A 24,754-nucleotide genomic window follows, 5' to 3' on the forward strand; every position below is an offset into this window, starting at 1 on the left:
GTTGGGACCTCAGTTTCCTGCACCAGTGAGCTCGGCTGTAGACACAGCTGTAGGCTATTTGCGCAAGGGATAAGAAGTAATCAGGAAGGCATATTTTATGATGTTTCCACTGGATCAGAGCATGATATTTTTCACTTTCACACTGAGTGGTAATGGAAAGGGAGAAAGCTGGAAAGATTTTTCAAATACATTGAGGAACTATTGTCATTCTCAAAGGATGTAAAAACAGCTTGCTGTTTGAGGTGAAGAAAACATTACTTTGAGAAACTCCACAGCTCATTAGTGGTGGTGCGTTAAGCCAATCAGAAACACTATCAGATCCCCAAATGGGCACATTTATATGCCTACATTTGCACGCTGACACGTTCGCCAGGTGTACGTTTCCTCCGACACATTGGTGCGGCTGCCTTCCTGGTTAAGTGGGAATTGTGTCAAGAAGCAGTGCGGCTTGGTTGGGTTATGTTATGTTTCGGAGGACGCACGGCTCTTGACCTTCGCCTCTCCCGAGTCCGTACGGGAGTTACAGCAATGAGACAAGACTGTAACTACCAATTGGATACCAAGAAATTGGGAAGAAAAAGGGCAACAACAAAAAAATTTGGGGAAAAAGAGGGACTCCCAAGTATACAGACTACACTGTTTGACTTCAGTCTTGTTGTGCCACACGTGTCCATTGTTTCTGAAGCTGTGTTGTACTATAGCAGCTTTTTCCAAAATGAGCTTCAATAATGATAGTCCACTTGTTTTTGAATTACTGTACTAACAAAAACTCTTGTGGGATGTTGGCAATATCACACACCTCGGCTGTGATTATGAAATGTCCTGAGAAGGAACCTCAGCCTGACCGCCAGTTGATGGAACTAAATTTGCATGGCATTGGTTTGAAATGTCATGCTCTGGTGTGGTGAAATGTGCATGGTAGTCATATATCAACAGCATAGTCAACTGTTGCTTGTGACATTCTAAAACCACAATGTTCTTTTCATTTTCGTGGCATTGCAAAAGGTTACTAAAAAGTGTTGCCTGTTTTTTGTCCACCCCACCTTGGTTCTGATATTACCATCCCCCACTAACTTGTCATTTTAGCATATTACGTTTTTGAGCTAGTAATTTATATTTATTTAATATTTATGGTTTACAAATTTAAAAAATGGGCATTAACAGATTTGTGGAACCATGAAGCCAGTGTCCAGTCAGTCTCATTGGATCTCCCCCCTCGTCTCTCGAGTGTAGCCTAATGCATGCAACCAGCTAGAGCAACTTCACAAGGAAGAGAACCGATTCAACAGATTGTGGTAAACCCTCAGAATTCCCCTCAGCTTCACATATTGTACATGCAGTTCCTGGTTAAGTTCAGTGTCCTACTGTGTTGGGACTCAGTCATAAGATGAGCACTGAGGTGTTGACAGGGTGATGGTCTATTTTAAGAAGAACTTTGACAGTCAGTTGAAGTAATGCCTGGGAAACTCCAGTCACTGGCTAGTCTGCGTTCTCAAATAGCTAAACTCAGCATGACACCTTAATACATGGGGTGGTCAGGAGGATAGAATGGGTGGGTACTTGGGGTGAGGGTGGTTGGATACGTATTTGAGGGTGGTGGCTTGTTGAGGTGGGGTTGGTATTTCATGGCAGTGAGAGTGTGTAGAATGGAGGTACTCACCTAAAGAGGACCATGGCTGTTTTACATGGCGGACAGGCCAGCAAGAAGATCTGTGGAAAAAGATGAAAGAACACTGAAAAAATAAATATGCTACTGATATTCAACTCCAAGTCGGGTCCTTTACGGATACTGGGTCGGCCGTGGTGCCACACGGGATACTGGGTCGGCCGTGGTGCCACACGGGATACTGGGTCGGCCGTGGTGCCACACGAGATACTGGGTCGGCCGTGGTGCCACACGAGATACTGGGTCGGCCGTGGTGCCACACGAGATACTGGGTCGGCCGTGGTGCCACACGAGATACTGGGTCGGCCGTGGTGCCACACGAGATACTGGGTCGGCCGTGGTGCCACACGAGATACTGGGTCGGCCGTGGTGCCACACGAGATACTGGGTCGGCCGTGGTGCCACACGAGATACTGGGTCGGCCGTGGTGCCACACGAGATACTGGGTCGGCCGTGGAGCCACACGAGATACTGGGTCGGCCGTGGAGCCACACGAGATACTGGGTAGGCCGTGGAGCTACACGAGATATTGGATAGGCGGTGGTGCTTCCTCGAGTTGTTGTAAAAGCTGCCTCCTAAAAAGGTCATTGAATGTACATAGGTTTTTAGTGCCACCTAACACCAACAGGTTATATCAATCTGACTGACCACCAATATTATACTGAACAAAAATAAATACAAGCAACAATTTCAAAGATTGTACTGAGTTAAGGAAATCAGTCAATTGAAATAAATTCATTAGGCCCTAAATCTAGGGATTTCACATGACTGGACAGGGGTGCAGCCATGGGAGGGCCTTGCGCATAGGCCCAGCCAATCAGAATCTGTTTTTCTGTTCAAAAAATGCTTTATTACAAACACAGGCTGTACCTGTTTTAGGTTACAGTTATAACAGTTGCCAAGAAGGCTACAAGGCTATATGATCATAATGTAAGCCTATCAGAGTGGCCTACCATAAAAAACTAAATGCATCCCATAATATTTTAACATGGAAATAGCTGTGCTGTCATTCCGCCTACAGTAGCAGCCAATGTGTGGTGTTCAATGTAGACTTTTGGAAAAAATATGCAGAGCTTGACATTAACCTGTTTATCCACTTGTCATTCAGATAAGGAGGTGACAAAAATGTGTTGTTTGATACAAGAAACCACTTTACAAAATAAAGTATTATTCCCATACCATTATTACAGAGAATCAGACAAATGATGCTACCCTGTACGTATTGGCTACTAATTTAAGCCCGTCTCAAAATACAACACTGCCCCTTTAAAAATACAACAATGCTAGAAATGCACACATTTTGTGCTGTTGTAGGAAGCAACCACTCCCCCATTGTTGACTAGAAAGGTGTTATAACTGGGCTAATAACTCACTAACACAAACTATGAACAAATGTGCACGTGGCTTAATGCAGCTATCGCTTTGATCTCTAAAAGTACATCTACTCATGACCACTCATGCTGTAAACACAGTCTAGTTCAAAGTGAATGGTCAGATCCATACATGGCAATGGTATATTTGTATATAGGGATACTGCAGCTGATTAGTTATGTCGCGTCGTCCCTGTCAATGCAATAGACTCCTACTCTGATGCATTCTGCAAGAAAATATCTTGCATAGTTAGCTTTGCATACGAAGTCTTGCATAGTTAGTTTTGGTGTGTTGCATTGAAAGTGGCTAATATGGGCAATTCCAACAGTAGAGGGAACTACAGATAGTGTTAACTAAAAAGGGGGGAAAAAATAAAGTTGAGTGAAGTTTAATCTCGTGCTTCTCTACGCAGGCTGATAGTTATTCTCCGCGGCAGTCCTGCATGCCCGCGCACACACGCAGCTTAGAGGGCACATTGCTCCTCAGCACCCTCCCAATTGCATACTCCCTCAACTTGAGACATCTGTGGCATTGTATTGTCCCCAGCACAAGGTGCATTTGTGTAATGATCATGCTGTTTAAATCAGCTTCTTGTCAGGTGGATGGATTATCTTGGAAAATGAGAAATTCTCACTAACAGGGATGTAAACAAATTTGGGCACAAAAGTTGGGAGAAATAAGCTTTTTGTGCACATGGAACATTTCTGGGATATTTATTTTAGCTCATGAAACATGGTAGCAACACTTTACATGTTGCATTTATATTTTTGTTCAGTATATTTAACTCCTTATTTTTGGCACTAAACAGTCTCCATATGTACTTCCATTAACTTTTTCAACTGGTACCGGGGGACCTTCAGAACGAGTCTTGTGAGGCCTGTGGTCGTCCTAGAGCAAAACATGTTTGTGAGAGTTTCCCCTTTGCACAGATCGGGTCATATTAGTGTGCAGCCCAAACTGTTTGGACACTACAGACAGAAGTTGGCAGATCGGCGGTACCGACTTCAGTCCCAAGATGCTTGTGGGGGTCGTAGAGCAATCACAATAGTTTTTAGGCCAAACCGTTCGCACACTACATATGATTTTGTGAAAGGGATGTCTCATGGCCTTTCACCACAGCTGCAGAAGTGTGACAATGTGATGGATTGAGACGTATCCAATGCAAACCAAAAACATCTCTAGCTTAAACTGACAGATTTTTATGGGGATAGTTTTTTTTACTAATTAGATTTCAGCGGGGGTGCCGACATCGACATTAGGGGGTTTAAACACCTAGATTTCTGCGTAATCTCTCAAATTATTAGGACATGTAAACACTTTAAAAGGAAAATTCCTTCAAGGTCCATTGCTGATATAGTCCCAAAATGTCATATGATTTCAAAAGCAGGATTATATAATGCAAAATGCCTCATACTGGCTGTATTTCTGTATTTTTGATGTTATACATCTTAAACTTGATTGCTGACATGCAACATTTTGTGAGACTATACTCTTATCTAATCATTTGTCAATTAGTCAGGGAAGTTGTTAAAAGATAACTACACATCAGTTCCAGCAGTGTGATCTGCACACATGCTTGCACAAGCAGCTCAAGCCTCCCTCTTTTGCGGGAGGGAAGTGAGTTCGGAAAAACTGAAAGTATGCATTCTCACATACAAAACATCTCCAAAAAGAACATGGTCGCTGTGATAATGTTTATTTTGATTGCCGATTTTCTACATTCATTGAAGTCCCATCAGGTAGTCTGATTTCAGATGTGTCCATGTAAACAGGATTGAGGGAAATCTTTCTTCTTGCAAAGCAGGTACACTTTTTAAACTGTTATATTAAATCTGAGTATTCACAATAATCGTATTATTGTGTGCATGTAAACGTACCGAACAATGAATAAAGTGAACACTTACAACCTTCTCAACTGTCATTTACTGCATAAGCTACTAACCTAAAACAGATGACATTTTAAAATGGCAGAAGCTCTGAATGATGGAGCCGAAAGGAAATTAGTATGAATATTTTATTACCATCAAACCCCTGCATCTTATCCAGAATGCCACAGCCCGCCTGGTGTTCAACCTTTAAGTTTTCCCATGTCACACCGCTCCTCCACACACTCCACTGGCTCCCAGTCAAATCATCACTCACATCCACTACAAGACCGTGGTACTTGCCTACGGAGCAGCAAGAGGAACTGCCCCTCCCTACCTTCAGGCTATGCTCAAATCCTACAACCGGACTACTCCGTTCTGGCACCTCTAGTGTCTTGGCCCTCCCACCCCTACGGGAGGGCAGCTCCCGCTCAGCCCAGTCCAAGCTCTTCTCTGTCCTGGCACCTCAATGGTGGAACCAGTAAACTAACTCGCACTTGACTCTTCCCACCCTACTAGCTTTGACTTTGCTGATAGCTACTTTGAGGAACATTGTACTTACTATGACTGATTGCTGTCCCACCTAGCTATCTTAAAGGGAATCTTTGGGATTTTGGCAAATGAGGCCCTTTATCTACTTCCCCAGAGTCAGATGACTGCACTAACTGTAAGTCCCTCTGGATAAGAGCGTCTGCAACATGACTAAACTGTAAAATTACCAGTTTGCAAATATTTGTTCATTGCACTTGTGTGAGCATGCCTTCGTATCCGTGAGTAGACGTGCTAGACTGCTAGTAGTGTTCTGTTTTGGTGGACATTTTCTCAGCCAGATGTGACATTCTGAATATCTTGGTCTGTCAAGGCCAGAACCCTGTGTTCTCATGCTGCTCACTGCCCTCCATCCACAGAGCTGCCTGCCTGCCTACCCACCTCTCTGCCTAGAGACTCTGCTTGGGTTTTGTAAATGCCTTAACACAAAACAGGAACAAGCATGTCTTGGATGTAAATTAGGGGTTTGCCATACAAATTTGCAGGTTTACTCATTGGTATGGTATCTGACAACAAAGAGTTTTTGGCCAATACATGTAAAGACTGGTGCGTGCTTATTTGCATGTCGACGCAGGTAGCCTAATTGAATATGCAGCACCAAGAGAAGGCCCCATGCTATACCCTGCTGGGTGGGGCTGTGATACTAGAGCAGTGTTTCCCAGGACCAAGGTGGGAAGGCAGGGAGCTTAGTTTTTAGACCTAGCACTATTAAGTGGATTCAAATAATCAAAGTTTGATGAGTTAGTTATTTGAATCCGCTGTGTAGTGCTAGGGGGGGGAAAAAACTACATTTCCACCGAGTGTGGGCCCCAGGAACAGGTTTCCTTGTACTATAGCATTCTACTCTTAGCTTGACTGGGCTATGGCATGCTGAGCCATGTTGTCATCTACTTAGTTGTTGTTCAGTGCAGTAGACCCTTATGGAAACCATAGGTGGACCCATCCCCCCCCAAAGACCAATTAAAGAAGCATTAGTTCTCAGGATAATTGATCTCCAGAGAATGGTTGTTGCCATTCAATCGAACATCCTGAGACATACACCTCTGGAAACCTCCTTCCAGGGACAACATCTTGAGTTCTATCTAACGAGATAATGACAGGGCAAAGCATTCGTTATGTGTGCATGCTGTGCTTTTGTTCCAGCGAGATGACACAGTGGTGAGTAACAATGGGAAGCCCCCCGCAGAACAGCCTCAATTTGTCGGGGCATGGACTCCACAAGATGTCGAAAGCGTTCCACAGGGACGCTGGCCCATGTTGACTCCAATGCTTCCCAAAGTTCTGTCAAGTTGGCTGGACATCCTTTGGGTGGTGGACCATTCTTGATACACATAGGAAACCCAGCAGTGTTGCAGTTCTTGACACAAATCGGTGTGCCTGGCACCTACCACAATACCCCATTCAAAGGCACTTACATTTGTTGTCAATCCATGTTTTAATTGTCTCAGCTTAACAATCATACTTTAACCAGTCTCCTCCCTTTCATCTACACTGACTGAGGTATATTTAACAAATTACATCAATAAGGGATAGAGTTCACCTGCTCAGTCTGTCATGGAAAGAGAAGTGATCAACTGACCAAGGTATCCCCGTTTGATATTGCCCACAGCCTTGTAGGGCTGACCCCATTTAGTAGACTGAACGATAAGCTGTTGGTCGACCGAGATTAGTCGAGCAGTAGCCAAAAGAAATATAGACATACAGTACCAGTCAAAAGTCTGGGCACACCTACTTATTCAAGGGTTTTTCTTTATTTTACTATTTTCTATATTGTAGAATAGTGAAGACATCAAGACTATGAAATACCACATATGGAATCATGTAGTAACCAAAAATAGTGTTAAACAAATCAAAATATATTTTAGATTCTTCAAAGCAGTCACCCTTTGCCTTGATGACAGCTTTGCACACTCTTGGCATTCTCTCAACCAGCTTCACCTGGAATGCTTTTCCAACTGTCTTGAAGGAGTTCCCACATATGCTGAGCACTTTTTGGCTGCTTGTCCTTCACTCTGCGGGTCCAACTCGGGGCGGCAGATAGCCTAGTGGTTAGAGCGTTGGGCCAGTAACCGAAAGGTTGCTAGATCGAATCCCAGAGCTGACAAAATACAAATCTGTCGTTCTGTTATTGTAAATAAGAATTTGTTCATAACTGACTTGCCTAGTTACATAAAAGGTAAAAAAATAATAATAATAATCATCCCAAACCATCTCAATTGGGTTGAGGTTGGGGGATTGTGGAGGCCAAGTCATCAGATCCACTCTCCTTCTTGGTCAAATAGCCCTTACACAGCCTGGAGGTGTTGGGTCATTGTCCTGTTGAAAAACAAATGATAGGGCAAACCAGATGGCATGGCATATTGCTGCGGTAGCCATGCTGGTTAAGTGTGCCTTGGATTCTAAATAAATCACTGACAGTGTCAACAGCAAAGCACCCCCACGCTTCACGGTAGGAACCACACATGCAGAGATCATCTGTTCACCTACTCTGCGTTTCAGAGTAGTCGGAACCAAAAATCTCAAATTTGGACTCAGACAAAAAGGACAGAATTCCACCAGTCTAGTCTTCATTGCTTGCGTTTCTTGGCCCAAGCAAGTCTCTTCTTCTTACTGGTGTCCGTTAGTAGTGGTTTCTTTGCAGCAATTCGACCATGAAGGCCTGATTCACGCAGTCTCCTCTGAACAGTTGAAGTTTAGATGCGTCTGTTACTTGAACTCTGTGAAGCATTTATTTGGGCTGCAATTTCTGAGGCTGGTAACTCTAATGTACTTATCCTCTGCAGCAAAGGTAACTCTGGGTCTTCCTTTCCTGTGGCAGTCCTCATGAGAGCCAGTTGCATCATAGCGCTTGATGGTTTCGCGCTGTTATTGCCATAATATGGATTTGGACTTTTATCAAATAGGGCCATCTTCTGTATACCACCCCTACCTTGTCACAACACAACTGATTGGCTCAAACACATTAAGGAGGAAAGAAATTCCACAAATGAACTTTTAAGAAGGCACACCTATTAATTGATATGCATTCTAGGTGACTACCTCATGAAGCTGGTTGAAAGATGCCAAGACTGTGCAAAGCTGTCATCAAGGCAGAGGGTAGCTACTTTGAAGAATCTCAAATATATGTTGATTTGTTTAACACTTTTTTGGTTACCACATGATACCATGTGTCTTATTTCATGGTTTTGACCTTTTCACTATTAGAAAATAGTAAAAAGAAAATAAATTCCACACATTTCCCGACCCCATAGGCCTCTCTGGCACTCCCCAATCACCTCTGCAAGTCTGCATAGCTCACGAGTGGCAGTTAACTAGTGTTCCTACAAGCTTTAACAGTATCACATCAGAATTAGACGAAGTTGTTCCAAATCTAAATGTTTAAGTTTAGGCATTAACTCTGAAATTGTGATCTGTATCTCCTATCGTATTGCACAAGTTGACAACAGGTATTTACTTAAAAAGTAGCTAAAATAATATTCAAATTAGTGATGCATTTTTGGCTGATACCGATATCCAATATTCCCCCCCCCCCCCCTCCAAAAAAAACGATACTAGTAGCCGATATTCAAACTTTTACCGGTCTTTTAAGCATTCTAATACAGTTAAATAGTGAAAACACACACACAGCGGTCTAAGGCACTGCATCTCAGTGAAGAGGAATCACTACAGTCCCTGATTCGAATCCAGGCTGTATCACATCCACTTGTGATTAGGAGTCCCATAGGGCGGCGCACAATTGGCCCCGCGTCATCCGGGTTTGGCCGGGGTTTGCCATGATTGTAAATAAGAATTTGTTTTTAAATGACTTACCTTGTTAAATAAAAAAGGTTACGCACACACGCGTGAAAAAATTCTTTTGTTGGCATTTACGCATGTCCCCATTACCAGTAAAACATAACCAAACCCATTTATTTCACTTACTTGCTGTGCTGTTTCGCTGTTCATTTGTTCAGTTGTTTCATTCTCAACCAGGATTTCTCATACTATGGAACGCCGTTTGGGTCTTTACGTGTCAAATAAGCTTGTTGACCAATCATGACCTGAATATGACTGCGTCACAATTTTACACGTTCATACACTATCACTCATATTTTATGTCACAATGATTAATCGATACGTATGCTGTGATGCTGGTAGTTCTCGCGCACCTACAGTGCTGGTCATTAAAAAAAAAGCTAGCTAGCTCATGGATGCAAACAATGTTCTTCCCCAAAAACATAGCAAAATGACATACTGTTTCAATAGCTATGGTTAGCTAGCTAACTATATGGCTAGGTGTCATCTAAAATAGCCCTAATTTATAGGACAGTTCTTAATTGATTAATGGTGATCGGACCCGTCTTTGTGTCCCTAGCCACAATAAGAATTAGCCACAATAGTGGACTTTGCGATTAGCCTTCAAAATAAAAGTATGTCATTGACAGTAATGCAAATGAATACAATTGTAGAATTATGCCATAATTGAATAGATCAGGCTAAACGAGGTTGGAATGTTATATAAAATCAACAAAAGACAATTTATTAATTTGACAAAAATCTGCAGAAAACACACCGGATGTATTATACTTTAGAATTGCATTTGGGGACATACTTATTTCACGGTACAGCCTTACCTATGGATTGTGGATCAATGACACGGGGTATCAGTCTACTCAGTGACACCCAGAGAACATTAGCGTAGTAGCTCTTATTGCGGGAGTCTGAAACAACTGAATTGAGCCACATTTATTGTCAACCTGTGTGTATTGAACACTTTTCCCGCAGAAAAACAATACTGTGTGGATGTTTTGGAGTCTCTTGAGGAGGACATTGGGAAAAAATATCTTGGGTATTGAGTAGACAGATACCCCATTTGATTGATCCCCAATCCTTAGGTAAAGCTGTACAGTGCAATATGAATGTCAATACACACAATAGGCTGACTGGGGAGGTGATTTCACAGTCACAGTCCCACGACAAGCTAAAACTTCAATATTTGTGTAAAGTCTTCATAGTTGTGTTCTGTGGGTGTCACAGAGTAGACTGATACCCCATTTCATTGCTTCACATTCCAACCTTTTTAACATTATCTAGTCTAAATATTGCATGATTCCACCAATTGTAACCTTCTGCATCACTTTCAAAGAGGTCATTTTATTTTGAGGGCAAACCACAAACTCCACTGTTGTGCCTACTCTTTATTGTGGCTAGCTTCACAACTCAACTCGGTCCGGTCGAGCCTCACTAGCCAGCTGAAGCTAGCTGGCTGCTTATAACGTTAGCTTTGGGCAACAGGGTTAAGTAGCTGGCTAGCCATTTATTTTCATGAACTGAAGTTCAATTTCAATAGGCAAACAACAATACTTCGCAATGATTTAGGAATCCTTGTGTGTAAGAATAATGAAAATGACTGCAGTTCCTACTGGCCATTGTTTTCAGGCTGGTTGTATTGATACTAGCTAGGTACCAAGCTAAAGCTATCTACCCCAGAACTTGCGGTCAAACAAATAATGCTTTATTACCAACGCGGTATTGTAAACACATAGTTCGTGGCCGGTGTGTGCTTGTTTGCAGACTTTTTGTACAGCTATGACAGTGCTACTGATAGTAGTGGTGGCGCTTGGCTTGCACGTGCAAATTCAGAACACACAACATTCTATAATAGAACTGTGTTATTTTACATGTCAAATTAAAAGCTTATTTAGTGCGTCAAAAAGTGTTAGGACTCGTCAAATAGTGTTATTTGACGTGTATCTTCTTTGACACGCAGACCCAAACGGTGTTCCATAGTATGTCATGAAGCTAATAGCTATTACTGTGTAACTCTGGTAGAGCAAAATGTGTACCGGTGCTCGACCAGTCAGCGAAAGCCAACGTCACCCACGACAGAGAACAGTTGATAGCCAAGGTCAATGAATACCATTATCTTGGCGTGAATAGATTTTGCCTTTGAGTTGTCTCACTGAAACTTTCTTACTTACTCTTTCAAATGACTGCTCGACTTGTTGACTCCTCGATCCAGGCAGCAGACATTGTGGGCTAGGTTAGGAATGCTGTGTTGCATGTGTAGTGCAACATTTTACGTGGTGTCATTATGTCATGTACCTATGTTATAAAAGGTATGCACGCCAGCTTTGACATCGGTTTTGCACATTGGTGTTAAACTAGACACCGGGCCGATGTTGTAATTTTTAGCTAATGTCGGCAGATTCCGATATGTTCACCGATATATTGTGCATCCCGAATTCAAATATATTAAACTATAAATAAATAGTTTCAACGGTATTGGAAAACCATTGTGGCTTTTACCAAAATACTCCGGTATACCGGCCAAGCCTAGTTGTTGCATATTATATAGCAGAGATTCTCAACTCGTGGGTCTCGACCCCGCAGGAGACTTTGAATAGGTCGTGGGTGTTGGAGGAAAAAAATGAAAATAATAGCCGGGGGGGGGGGGGGGGGGGGGGAAACACTCCTGACTGAACTTAAACAACTAAAACCAGGAAGTGTAGAAATTATAAAGAACCTAAAAAAAAAAAGAAAAGAATTTAAAATCGGAACAATTTTTCTTCAATAACAGTATTTTTAATATAGAGCTGTTAGCAGTGCTTTTTAACGGATTTGGTTGATTTTGTGATCTGTTGTTCCCTTGTCAAATAATTGCTACATTTACTATCAATATAGAATTAAAAATAGTTTTCCAGCTTGCATTTTGGCATAAAAATAGATCATGATGTGAATATTTTCTCAACTGACAACCTGGTGAAATTTGGGTCCCAAAGTAAAACCTGTTGGGACCCACTGTCCTATAGCAAAAGAATCCACTGTTCCTTTCCACGCAAAACCTCCAACTTACTCCACAATAAGTCACAGCAGCTTATCTTTGTCCACAGACTGACCAGACACGAGACATATGCTAATGAGGGGCCACAGTACAGACCTGTAACTCTAAACCCCTGGTTAACATTCACCAGGATACAAAGAGTTTCCAGAATAGTAAACGGTAAGTGGAATTGGCAGTGAAAGGCATCTCCCAGTAGTCTCTAGGAGGCGGGCAGAACTACGACTACTCCTTATTTACCAGACAAATATTGGTCTAGTGCAAACAAGTCAGATAAACAGTCAAAGAGCTGGCAGCCTGTGAAAAGGTGACTGATTGCATAGATATGCCTGTTGGTCATTGATACAAGCAGAATTGTACACATTTAAAAGATTAGACTGCACTCACTTTGCTTGATGTAAATGCTTATTTAAAAAATGTAACACTGGAGGTACAGTGCCTTGCAAAAGTATTCACCTCCACTTATTTTCCAGCATATTTTGCAAATAAATTCATAAAAAAATCCTACAATGTGATTTTCTGGATTTTTTTTTCTCATTTTGTCTGTCATAGTTGAAGTGTACCTATGATGAAAATTACAGGCCTCTCATCTTTTTAAGTGGGAGAACTTGCACAATTGGTGGCTGAGTAAATACGTTTTTTTTGCCCCACTGTATATACACACACCTGTTCTGAAAGGCCCCAGAGTCTGCAACACCACTAAGCAAGGGGCACCACCAAGCAAGCGGCACTATGAAGACCAGGGAGCTCTCCAAACAGGTCAGGGACAAAGTTATGGAGAAGTACAGATCAGGGTTGGGTTATTTAAAAAAAAAAAAATCTGAAACTTTGAACATCCCACGGAGCACCATTAAATCCATTATTTAAAAAAATGGAAGAATATGGCACCACCAGGCAAGGAGGGCATCAACCAGAGGCAACAAAGAAAACCCTGAAGGAGCTGCGAAGTTCCACAGCGGAGATTGGAGTGTATGTCCACAGGACTATGGGCCACTTTAAGCCATACACTCCACAGAGCTGGGCTTTACGGAAGAGTGTCCAGCATGGCAGCATCATGCTGTGGGGATGTTTTTCCATCAGCAGGGACTGGGAAACTGGTCAGAATTGAAGGAATGATGGATGGCTCTAAATACAGGGAAATTCTTGAGGGGAAACTGTTTCAGTCTTGCAGAGATTTGAGACTAGGACACCTTCCAGCAGAACAATGACCCTAAGCATACTGCTAAAGCAAGACGGGGAACGTGGTTTACGGGGAAATAGTTCAATGTCTTGACATACATACATACATACTAGTTGAAGTCAGAGATTTACATACACATTAGCACAAATACATTTAAATTCAGTTTCACAATTCCTGACATTTAATCCTCGCAAAAATGTCCTATCTTAGGTCAGGTAAAATAAAGTGGTGATCCTAAGAATGTGAAATGTCAGAATAGTAAAGAGATATTATTTCAGCTTTTATTTATTTCTTCACATTCTCTGTGGGTCAGAAGTTAACATACACTCAATTAGTAAATCAAATCAAATCAAATTTTATTTGGTAGCATTACCTTTCAATTGTTTAACTTGGGTCAAATGTTTCTGGTAGTCTTCCACAAGCATCCCACAATAAGTTGGGTGAATTGTGGCCCATTCTTCCTGACAGAGCTGGTGTAACCAAGTCAGGTTTGTAGGTCTCCTTGCTTGCACACGCTTTTTCAGTTCTGCCCACAAATTTTCTATGGGGTTGAGGTCAGGGCTTAAGTCCTTAAGCCATTTTGCCACAACTTTGGAAGTATGCTTGGGGTCATTGTCCATTTGGAAGACCCATTTGTGACCAAACTTTAACTTTCTGACTGATGTCGCTTCAATATATCCACATAATTTCCCTTCCTCATGCCATCTATTTTGTGAAGTGCACCAGTCCCTCCTGCAGCAAGCACCCCCACAGCATGATGTTGCCACCCCCGTGCTTCACGGTTGGGATGGTGTTCTCCAGCTTGCAAGCGTCCCCCTTATTCATCCAAACATAACGATGGTCATTATGGCTAAACAGTTCTATTTTTATTTCATCAGACCAGAAGACATTTCTCTAAATAGTATGATCTTTGTCCCCATGTGCAGTTGCAAACCGTAGTCTGGCTTTTTAATGACGGTTCTGGAGCAGTGGCTTCTTTCTTGCTGAGCGCCTCTCAGGTTATGTCGATATAGGACTCGTTTTGCTGTGGATATAGATACTTTTGTACCCATTTCCTACAGCATCTTCACAAGGTCCTCTGCTGTTGTTCTGGGATTGATTTGCACTTTTCGCACCAAAGTACGGTCATCTCTAGGAGACAGAACAAGTCTCCTTCCTGAGCGGTATGACGGCAACTTGTTCCCATGGTGTTTATACTTGTGTACTATTGTTTGTACAGAATGTGGTACCTTCAGGCTTTTGGAAATTGTTCCCAAGGATGAACCAGACTTGTGGAGGTCAAATGTTTTTTTTTCTGAGTTCTTGTCTGATTTCTTTTGATTTTCCCATGGTGTCAAGCGGAGGCAGAGTTTAAAGGTAGGCCTTTAAATAAATCCACAGGTACACCTCAAATTAGCCCATCAGAAGCTTCTAAGGCCATGACATCATTTTCTGGAATTTTCCAAGCTGTTTAAAAGGCACAGTCAAGTTAGTGTATATAAACTTCTGACCCACTGGAATTAAAAAATTACTGGTGTCATGCACAAAGTAGATGTTAACAAACTATAGTTTTGGCAAGTCAGTTAGGACAAGAAATTTGTGGAGTGGTTGAAAAATGAGTTTTAATGACTCCAACCTAAGTGTATGTAAACTTCTGACTTCAACTGTGTGTAATATATATTAGTGCAGTATTCAGACCCCTCGACTTTTTCCACATTCTGTTACAGCCTTATTCTAAAATGGATTTAAGAAAAAAATAAAAATACTCATTCAATTGACACACCATATTCACAGTTATGACAAAGTGAATGACAAAGTGAAAACAGGTTTTTAGAAATGTTTAGCAAATTTATGAAGAAAAACAAAAGTGGAAATTGAGCTCAGGTGCATTCTGTTTCCATTGATCATCCTTGAGATGTTTGCAAACTTGATTGGAATTCAATTGATTGGACATGATTTGGAAAGGCACACACCGGTCTATATAAAAGGTTCCACAGTTGACAGTGCATGTCAGAGCATAAACCAAGCAATGAGGTCGAAGGAATTGTCCGTAGAGCTCCGAGACATGATTGTGTCAAGGCACAGATCTGGGGAAGGGTACAAAAAAATTATGCAGCTTTTAAGGTCCCCAAGAACACAGTGGCCTCCATAATTCTAAAAAATTGTACAAAACTTTGAAAGTTTATTCAAGTACAGACGCATAAACGATCAAGCAATGACACGTTACAGAGGAAAGAAATTCCCCAATGAACTTAAGGCACACCTGTTAATTGAAATACATTCCAGGTGACTACCTCATGAAGCTGTTTGAGGGAATGCCAAGAGTGTGCAAAGCTGTCAAGGCAAAAGGTGGCTACTATGTATTTTGATACGTTTAACACTTTTTTTGGTTACTACATGATTCCATATGTTGTTATTTCATACTTTTGATGTCTTCAATATTATTCTTTATTGCAGAAAATAGTAAAAATAAAGAAAAACCCTGGAATGAGTAAGTGTGTCCAAACTTGACTGATACTGTATATGGATAATTTCTAAATCCAGGCACATTCAACAGTTAAGCTATTGATTACAGTCCTAGTTTGGTTGAGGTTTCCTCTCCTCACTTTTCTTAGACAATTAAGGCAAGGACTGTTTTCTCGTTCCCCAACTCTGCTGCTGCCCCCGCTGCACTGTTCTCAACACCAATATGCTGGTTAACTTGGCTATTATGCACATAGCAACATGGTCTAGGAAAAGGCACCAATTCAACAAGCACATATGCGTTTCAGAACCGCGGACATAGACCATTATCCAAATGCGGGAGAAAGCGGATGCTATAAAATGTCATTCTAACCATATATAATATAAATATAATAACCATATACAATTTCAGTAGCACGTCTTAGACTGATGGACTGTGTCACCCCAACAGCCTCCACAATGGATCAGTCCACTCACAGGCACGAATCAGACAGGTGTCTTGTACACCATGATTTTTAAAAACATTTTTTGCTGCTGCTCGACTAAAGAAATCTTGGTCAATTAACAGCTTATGGACCAAACTAATCAACCAGTGGACTAAATGGTGTCAGCCCAAGTAACAAGTTCTAACCACTCTTTCCGTTGACATGTTGGATAGCCTTGGGCTTCAGAGCCAAATAAAACATACTTTCTTGATGACTGCAATATTGTAATCATAACATGCCCTTTTTCTGATCAATGATCTGAAACTGATGACATTGCCCTTTACATGATTCAACATGATCCTCTCAGTTAAATTGAGTGGGATAAGATCAGACAATTACAGTGCACCGCAGCACACCACTTTGGGAAGAGGGGGATACTCATGCACAACATTACAACAGATGAGCCCCTACCTCCTCAACACCCCCTGTGTTGAGTGCTCTCCAAATGTCAGCTCAGTAGACACACGCACAGCCCACACCTCATGTTCAGACTGAGGCTGACTGAACAACAAACCCCTCATTGTGTACTAGGTGGGCAGCTAGTCAAGATACATTCCCCCTACCTGCCAGCGTTTCTTCTCCTTTCCTTCACCGTGTGTTTCTATCTAGTCCCCTCCTCGCCATCAGGACTCCCTTAATTGAAGCTACAACATGATAACTCAAGGAACAGGGAGAGGCTAGTGAATTGGTTTCCCATGTCAGATTGTGCATGCAGCTTTCACTGGTTAAGGAATGTTTCATCCTATTAAAATACATTACTTTGACTTCAATTTCCCCCATCACTAATGCATTCATAAGTGATACAATCTTTCTGGATGCCACTTCAAGTAAAGGCGGATTCCGTTGTAAACTACATAGGTATTTCCATTGCCACATGAAAGATGTTCCTGAAATCAGTGCACAATAAGATGTAGAGTAAAAACACAAGGTAGAAAGTTAACATATTGGACACCATGGTAAACCTATGCAGAACGGTTTTACAGAGACGCAGATAACATGCTTACTTAAGTGATAATGCCCGAGAAGCCGGTGTTTGGAGGATATATTGGCACGGGCCGGCTTCTGCGGCATTATCACTTGTGTACAACCGGTTCCTAACATATTAAAATAATGTTTGACATATTTCCATTAAAAACGTTACTTAAATTTAGTCATACTATTTCATCCTTCCACAAGATATAGTCCCGACACAAATCTAGGGTTTCTACCCAAGCCGGCTGGTCGTTCATTCTATTGGTCCGGTTGCCAGAGACGCAGTCTTTTTGTTCTGTATCTATGGACGCGAACCAGTCGTTCGTTCTAAATGTTCCATTGCCATACTGGCTGGCAACGTTCTTATCCCGTGCTTGCTAGCTAGCCAACTACGGCTAACTTACAGTCACATCAAAAAGTGAAGGCAAAAAAACAACGAAGTAGCTGCATTTGCAAAAGCTGTTTTCTAGTGACATTTATTTGGATACAACCATAACAATGAGCTAATGAAGCGCGATTTCGCCTAGCATAGAAAATGTGCTCATTCGTCAGGACACTTGATCAGAGGAGCTAGCCAACAACACAGCTAAGACAATCATTTCAAACTGAAGCTGGAAAGACTAAACTACAGTAGTTGCACCTCATTTCGTTTCACCTTTTTTTAAATGACATTTCATTGTATATATCCATAAATTGATGCCAGCTGATTCATTCATGATTTCGACTGACTGAGAAACACTGCCTGCCTGTCTGGTCCCGACTCATTCATTACTATGGGACAGCTGGAGATCGAATTTGAATATTGAAACAATGTTCCAAATGTCAGAGACCAACTAAGGATTACACAAATCTCCGCTATTGAAAACTAAATGTTAGTCTAAAAGAAATATGAGATCATGTCTGGATGCTTTTTATAGTAGAGATCAAGTGTATAAATTGCCTGGTTGGGCTGATGAGACAGTGGATTGCGCAGTCAGATAGAACACAGTAAATACCCATGCCATAACCCCAACATGAGGCACTCACATCAGCAAGCCGTTCGCCCAGACAACGCCATACATGTGGTCTTTGGTTGCGAAGCCAGTTGGATGTACTGCCAAATTCTCTAAATGACGTTGGAGGTTGCTTATGGTAGAGTAATGAACATTTAATTATCTGGCAACAGCTCTGGTGGAAATCCTGCAGTCAGCATGCAAATGGCACGCTCCCTCAAAACTTGAGACATCTGTGGCATTGTGTTGTGTGACAATATTGCACATTTTAGAGTTGCCTGTTATTTCCCCAGCACAAGATGCACCTGTGTAATAATCATGCTATTTAATCAGAATCTTGATATTCCACACCTGTCAAGTGGATGGATTATCTTGGCAAAGGAGAAATACTCACTAACAGGGATGAAGACAAATTTGTGCACAACATTTGACCGAAATAAGCTTGTTGTGTATGTATCTAAAATGTCTAGGATTTTTAAATTCAGCTCATAAAACATGCGACCAACACTTTACATGTTGTGCTTATATTTTTGTTCAGTGTACATTGAGTAGGTCTACTCTACACAGAAATGCTCAATGCACATTCAACACTAAAACAATTAGTAGGCCCATCTCAAGTTCACACTTAAAATTTGAGATACGAGTCCCCAAAAGACAAAAGTAACTTTAACGGGCAATCAGCAGTTGAAACCATAGCCAAGCCCCCGTTTCCGTAAAAAACTGAGGGATGGGGCTGAAGAAATGTAACCACTCAAATTTAAAGACAGCGCTATGGATTAAGGACTGACCATCCATGATATCAAAACTATAGTTTTAACCATGTTTGGAGGCTATAGTGGTTGTTTAAACATTGGAGAAAAACATGGGTCAAGTTTAGCTTCTGATGGGTTAAAACATTCATACTTAGCTTGAGTCATTTAGAAGTTACATTCTTCAAGAATCAAATGGGTACATATCATTCATGTATAAATGCAAAATGTATACATGCAACAGCAGATTGCCCCTTTAAAAGTACGTTTAAATCCTGTGTGAATAACACCATGTATGTTTGCGAAAAGTGGTTGTTGCTAGTATTCCCAGCCTTGTAGCAATCTTACCTGCAACATGGTCACAACATGACAAGGATTCAATAGGTATATCACTGTCTTTTTGGCGAATTTGAATCCAACCTCAACTCCAAACGTCATACACAAAGCAACCAGCAACAGGTTCTTGCCCAAACTGTCCTCTTTTATGCTTGGACCATCTTTCGCTATCTCTTTGAGTTCTTTAGAAATGTTGATTTTCCTCAGTGCGACGACAACTTCCACGATGGAAATCAGAACCATGACAAAACTCTCGCCGATACGTTGTTGGGGTGCAAGAAAGGCAGCACATTCTGGGCCCCCGTTGCCTTCAAACTTTGGGTCCACGCCGCCATACAACCAGTCTAAAAGACTGTAAATGTTATATCTAGACATATTCCTCTTCTCGTTTTGGAAAAGGTAAGAACAAGACAGAAATAAAAGATAGTACACTGACTTCTTGTTGAAACATGAACTGCAGTATTTCACCCTGGCATTGATCTCTATAAAGAACGCAGAAATGTACACCACAGCTGCCACCGCCTCCTATTCTTGACAAGTAGTAGAAATTCAGCTAGCTAGACTGCGTGAACTGTAACTCGGAGGCCGCCAGTGCGAGACCAAATTGCAGTGTGGGAGTAGCTAGTTAACTATAGCTGCTTCTCAATCATATGGGAACCTGGTCATTCATATTAAAGCTATGGTTGTACCCCCGTGTACATATAAGTAACCACGTGATTAGCTACCGGCATGTCGACCAAGTCACCTATTTGCAGTGGCATTTTAGGCGTTTAGCTATTCATTAGTTGCAAGAAATTAAGTTAGCTAGCTGGCAGCAGCATCCAAAGATATGGCTACGAGTAGGATAAATAGTAGCAAATTCAACAGTCCAGTTGTAGTTCTTATGTTGCTATATCTCATCAAGAGAGGTCATCGTTGGTCCCCAGTTGCACTATTCAATCCAACCATTTATCACAAGCCAGCAGAATCGCGAAGATTTAACATCGTTCGATCAAGCACGAGACTGTGAAGGTAGCTTACTAACTGGTTACATTACAACTGATATACGAGTCCACGTGCGTTGTAACATACGGTTCTTGCTGCCTACAACGCCGTTTTCTTTCAGATATGTTTGTATTAAAGAATATAGCATAGCTTTCTTCACCAAACCAGTTTAGCTCTATCCATCAAGTTCCTTCTAACCCATTTAAAATTTCGTCTCTACACACTAGGAAAATTACTTCCTAGGGGATAGTTGCGTTTAAACCCCGCCTTTTTCAGTTAACCCCTGACTACTAGACCCCCTTTGTATACAGATGTCTATACATTTACAATCTGCTGTATTTGATATGTGTAAAAAACAACAACATAACATTCATTGACAATAACAAGTGTTCTATATTTTTGGAACAGCTTGCTCTGTCACGTAAGAGCGGTAAACACCATTGAGGTTTTAAAATGTAGTTTGAGATGGAAACCAATCTATTAAGCTGTGCAAATAAAATGTATCATTATTATTTCAGTCAACAATAAGTGACATTTTAATGGACCTGTGCTGGGTGTATCCATAGGGTGTAGCTCTCGCAGTATCTCATTAATATAAGTGCAGGCTCGCCCTCTAGTGGTTTTTCATCACAGCTGAAGAAGTGACCCCAGGAAATTTGATAGGGGTACATATCAGCACATACAGAACAATTATCCAGATATTTTACTGAATGTATACATGTGAAGCATCCGGTTGGCGTTTCCACTCACTACCAAAATTGTGATGAGAGGAAACCCAGTGACCGGCAGTGGAGAAGATGGAACTATGTGGATTTTGGCCGACATTCTACCAAATGTATCACTGATGAAACATTTGATCTCCATCTAATTTTCTGTTTCCAAAACTAGAATCTAAAACAAACAGAGTGGACTGAGTTGTGTAGACGTTACCCTTTGCCAACGTAACATAATAATGTTTTTTGACGAATTGTGCAAGGGCGAATTGAGTTATTGCACACGCGCATTTAACAGAGTAGCGTTCCAAACGGAAATATGCAAATAAAGGCTAGAACGCGCCAATATGATCTCACTAGCTCGTGCTTGGCTCTGCCCGGCTCCTTGCTTGTTCTGCCCGCTATGATTTATTTGCTCCCATTGGAAACGACAGACTTCTGGCCTGTTTTGGGTTAACGTTAGTTATACAAATATTTGACATCAGTCTATGTTACATATTGATCTCGCCAGCTTGTAGTCCTAAAACCCGGAAACGAGTAACATCTAGTTCGTTCACCCATCCCTATGGGAAAATAATACGATTTTGGAATAAACTTCGAAAATAAGGTCTGAGGTTAACACAGGTTTAGGAGATCTTATACCTTTTGTTCTATGATACAACAGCAGTCGGTTAACATGACCTTTATGAATTATGAAGCCTTTATGTGCTTTTTAAAATAAAAGTAATTTAAAAATAATCACCAAAGATATGTTAGCTGATAAAGAGTCTCATTGAATAAAACATACGGTCTCGTATGCCTGTGTTTACGACAGACCTTCATTTGGGCGTTTATACAAAAACCCTACAAAAACGCCATTAATGTCTTCCATAGGCTTTGTTTGTCCAACGAACCGAGACGGAGTTCGTTCCTACAAAAGATAACGTTACTATTTCTCTCTATACCCCATGTCTGCACTCCCCACCCAGAAGCTATGTGCTTTCCCACCTGCCCGTATAGAGAACCTACAGGAGATGGTTAATTCATACAATTGATTTGTAGGGCTCATGAAGCAATGGCAGTGTATTTTTCTGAGAATAATATACTTTTTTGCACAGAACCTGTATAATATGTGCAGTGAATTTCATAAAAATAAAAATGTTAAGACATTAAACAAGTTATCATTTTTAGATATAACTATACTAAATATAACCAAATAATTTACTATTAATAAATAAATAACACCATTTTGCAATGAAGGTCTACAGTAGTCTCAACAGCACTCTGTAGGGCGTGGTGCTGCCTCTGGGTACATTGACTTCAATACAAACCTAGGAGGCTCATGGTTCTCATCCCTGTCCATAAACGTACACAGTAATTATGGCAAATTTAGGAGGACATCCTCCAACCTATCAGATCTCTTGCAGCATGAATTGACATGTTGTCCACCCAATCAAAAGATCAGAGAATAAATCCAGTACTGAAAGCATAAGCTACAGCTAGCTAGCACTGCAGTACATAACATGTGGTGAGTAGTTACCTCAAAAAGAGAGAAAGACAATAGTCTAACAGTTTTGAACAAATTAATTTCTTCCAAAATTATGGAGAAGTAAGAGCAGTTTCACTTACTTAGCTAGCAAATGCAGCTAGCTAGTTTAGTCTACTCAAACACTGCTCAAACAGGGGGGTGCTACGTTAGCTAGCTGGCTATGACTATCCAAACAACTCTTCCAAGTCAAGGTAAGCTTTTGGTTTTACTAATTTATTGCCACCGGGTCCCGCCGGTGTAAGTGCTGAACTACTTACTGACTGTACGCTGTAATGGTACTGCATGATTGTAGCGGGTTTACCAACGCGTTAGTTCTATTAGCTATGTTGACTATGACATTTCTTTAGCTAATATGGTAACAACAGTTTGGCTTGGAACAGCTGATGTGTTGTGCATTGAAGTCCACAAGCAAAGGGAAAATGTGAGAGGGGGGGGGGGGGGGGGGGTGCATAGATGCGAGAAGGAATACAAAGTGGCTGCTATGAAAGTGAACTGTATTTACAGTGATCAGGGATGTATTCATTCTGCCGATTCTGTTGAAAAACATTTCTTAAACATAAGCAAACGGAACAAAATGGGGATAAACATACCTGAATTTGTCCAATAAAAACTCTTGTTTGAAACTGTTGGACTAATGATTACACCCTATATAAGCTAGATGCAGGCAAGAGTGTGCAAGGCGGTATTGGATGTGTCACTGTCTGTCACCTCAACATTTTCTCTCGACCTGTGTGCACCTACGTTGTAAACTTTCATTCATAGGCTAGGTTGTAGCAACTTCATGATGGGTGTAGGGAAAATTTGAGTATCATGTATGTAGTAGCCTAAACCTATCGCTGTTACATTGAACTGGGTGAATGGAATATGAATGACAGTTATCCAATATGCTGTAATAGAAATAAGGCCATGCCCATTAACAAAAAAAATGTGTCCTCCCTCATCCTAAACGGCACTGACTGCTACTGGTCTATAAATTGCTAAGATTAGAGATTGCAATCAAGACGTAAAGGTAAATGTGCAACCCTTTCTTGACTTAAACTGCCTATGGTTTGGATTTTTTTTGTCTGATCTAATACTGTCTCCATAAACATCAAAGACAATGTACATACAGACAGAAAAAAGCCCCACCCACCCTCTGGGGGTGGGCGGTAGTGATGAGCAGTTACTTCCTGTACTTTGGGCTTCAAAACACTAAAACGTTTCCCCTCTATGGATGTTGGTGTCAGTATGATTCACCAAAATGTTTATGCAAATAAAAAACTTCTAATGGAGTGCACAGCGAAAATATTGACATTCAGATTTCCTGAAAAGATTATGAGATCACTCCAGCACTAAGAGCTGAACTGCGCCCACACCCACCACACTCTGTTTTAATAGTTTTTATGTCAACTAATAGTTTTTTTTATGGAGATAATCCATACTTGGGAATATCAAGCCATATCAAAGGCATAAACGCTGGTAATAAGTTCATGTTAAGATATCCTTTCCATCAATACTGTCTCTATATCAACCATCAGGGTCAGTTCTATGGCTCTCCGGCAAATGTGTTATGAGCCTGTCATCATGTGGTCATGTTTCCATGTCTGGATTCTGCCTGTTCATGCCCTCTGTTCCTGTATGCGGACGATTCTGCCCTCTTGGTTTCACATAAGAATAAGGAGACAGTTGAAAAGACCCTAAGCAGCAAACTGACTAAAGTCAGTGAGTGGTTATCCGATAACAAACTGTCTCTACATTTAGGCAAGACAGAATGTATCCTGTTTAGTTCCAAACACAAATTAAGAAACTTTTCCAACTTCTAGGTCAAGTGTAGTGGTGAACGAAAAATGCTCTGTTACATACTTGGATGTGAACTGGACCAACACGACAGGTGAACTCATGGCTCTGAAGGACATAGGGAAGGTTAACTCCTGGACAAAGTTCCTGGCAAGGGTTGCCAAGTTCCTGGATACAGAGACTATGAGGACCCTGGAAACATCTGATACAGTGCCACTATGAATATGCTTGTATCTCATGGTTCAGTGGTATAACAAAAAATATGAAGTACAAACTTCAAATGGCACAAATCAAACTAATGAGAATTATACTCAAGCTCTTCCCTA

At 41.2% G+C, this 24,754-nt stretch overlaps 1 protein-coding gene across 2 annotated transcripts in view; it reads right to left on the bottom strand.

Annotated features, from left to right (window-relative positions):
* LOC109874231 (transmembrane protein 164-like) overlaps positions 1-20,634 on the bottom strand; it is a 48,591-nt gene extending 27,957 nt beyond the window's left edge. The window contains exons 1-2 of one of the 2 annotated variants that reach the window (XM_020466058.2): positions 19,440-20,634; positions 1,661-1,710 (exon numbers count right to left, since the gene is read on the bottom strand). In XM_020466058.2, the coding sequence (XP_020321647.1) occupies positions 1,661-1,710; positions 19,440-19,802 (413 nt within the window). In that variant the 5' untranslated portion in view covers positions 19,803-20,634. The remainder of the gene's footprint in view (positions 1-1,660; positions 1,711-19,439) is intronic. The other variant, XM_020466056.2, reaches the window with a different exon arrangement.
* Positions 20,635-24,754: the final 4,120 nt, after the last annotated feature.

Source organism: Oncorhynchus kisutch, linkage group LG29 (genome assembly GCF_002021735.2).
Source record: "Oncorhynchus kisutch isolate 150728-3 linkage group LG29, Okis_V2, whole genome shotgun sequence".
Classification (NCBI taxonomy): Eukaryota; Metazoa; Chordata; class Actinopteri; order Salmoniformes; family Salmonidae; genus Oncorhynchus; species Oncorhynchus kisutch.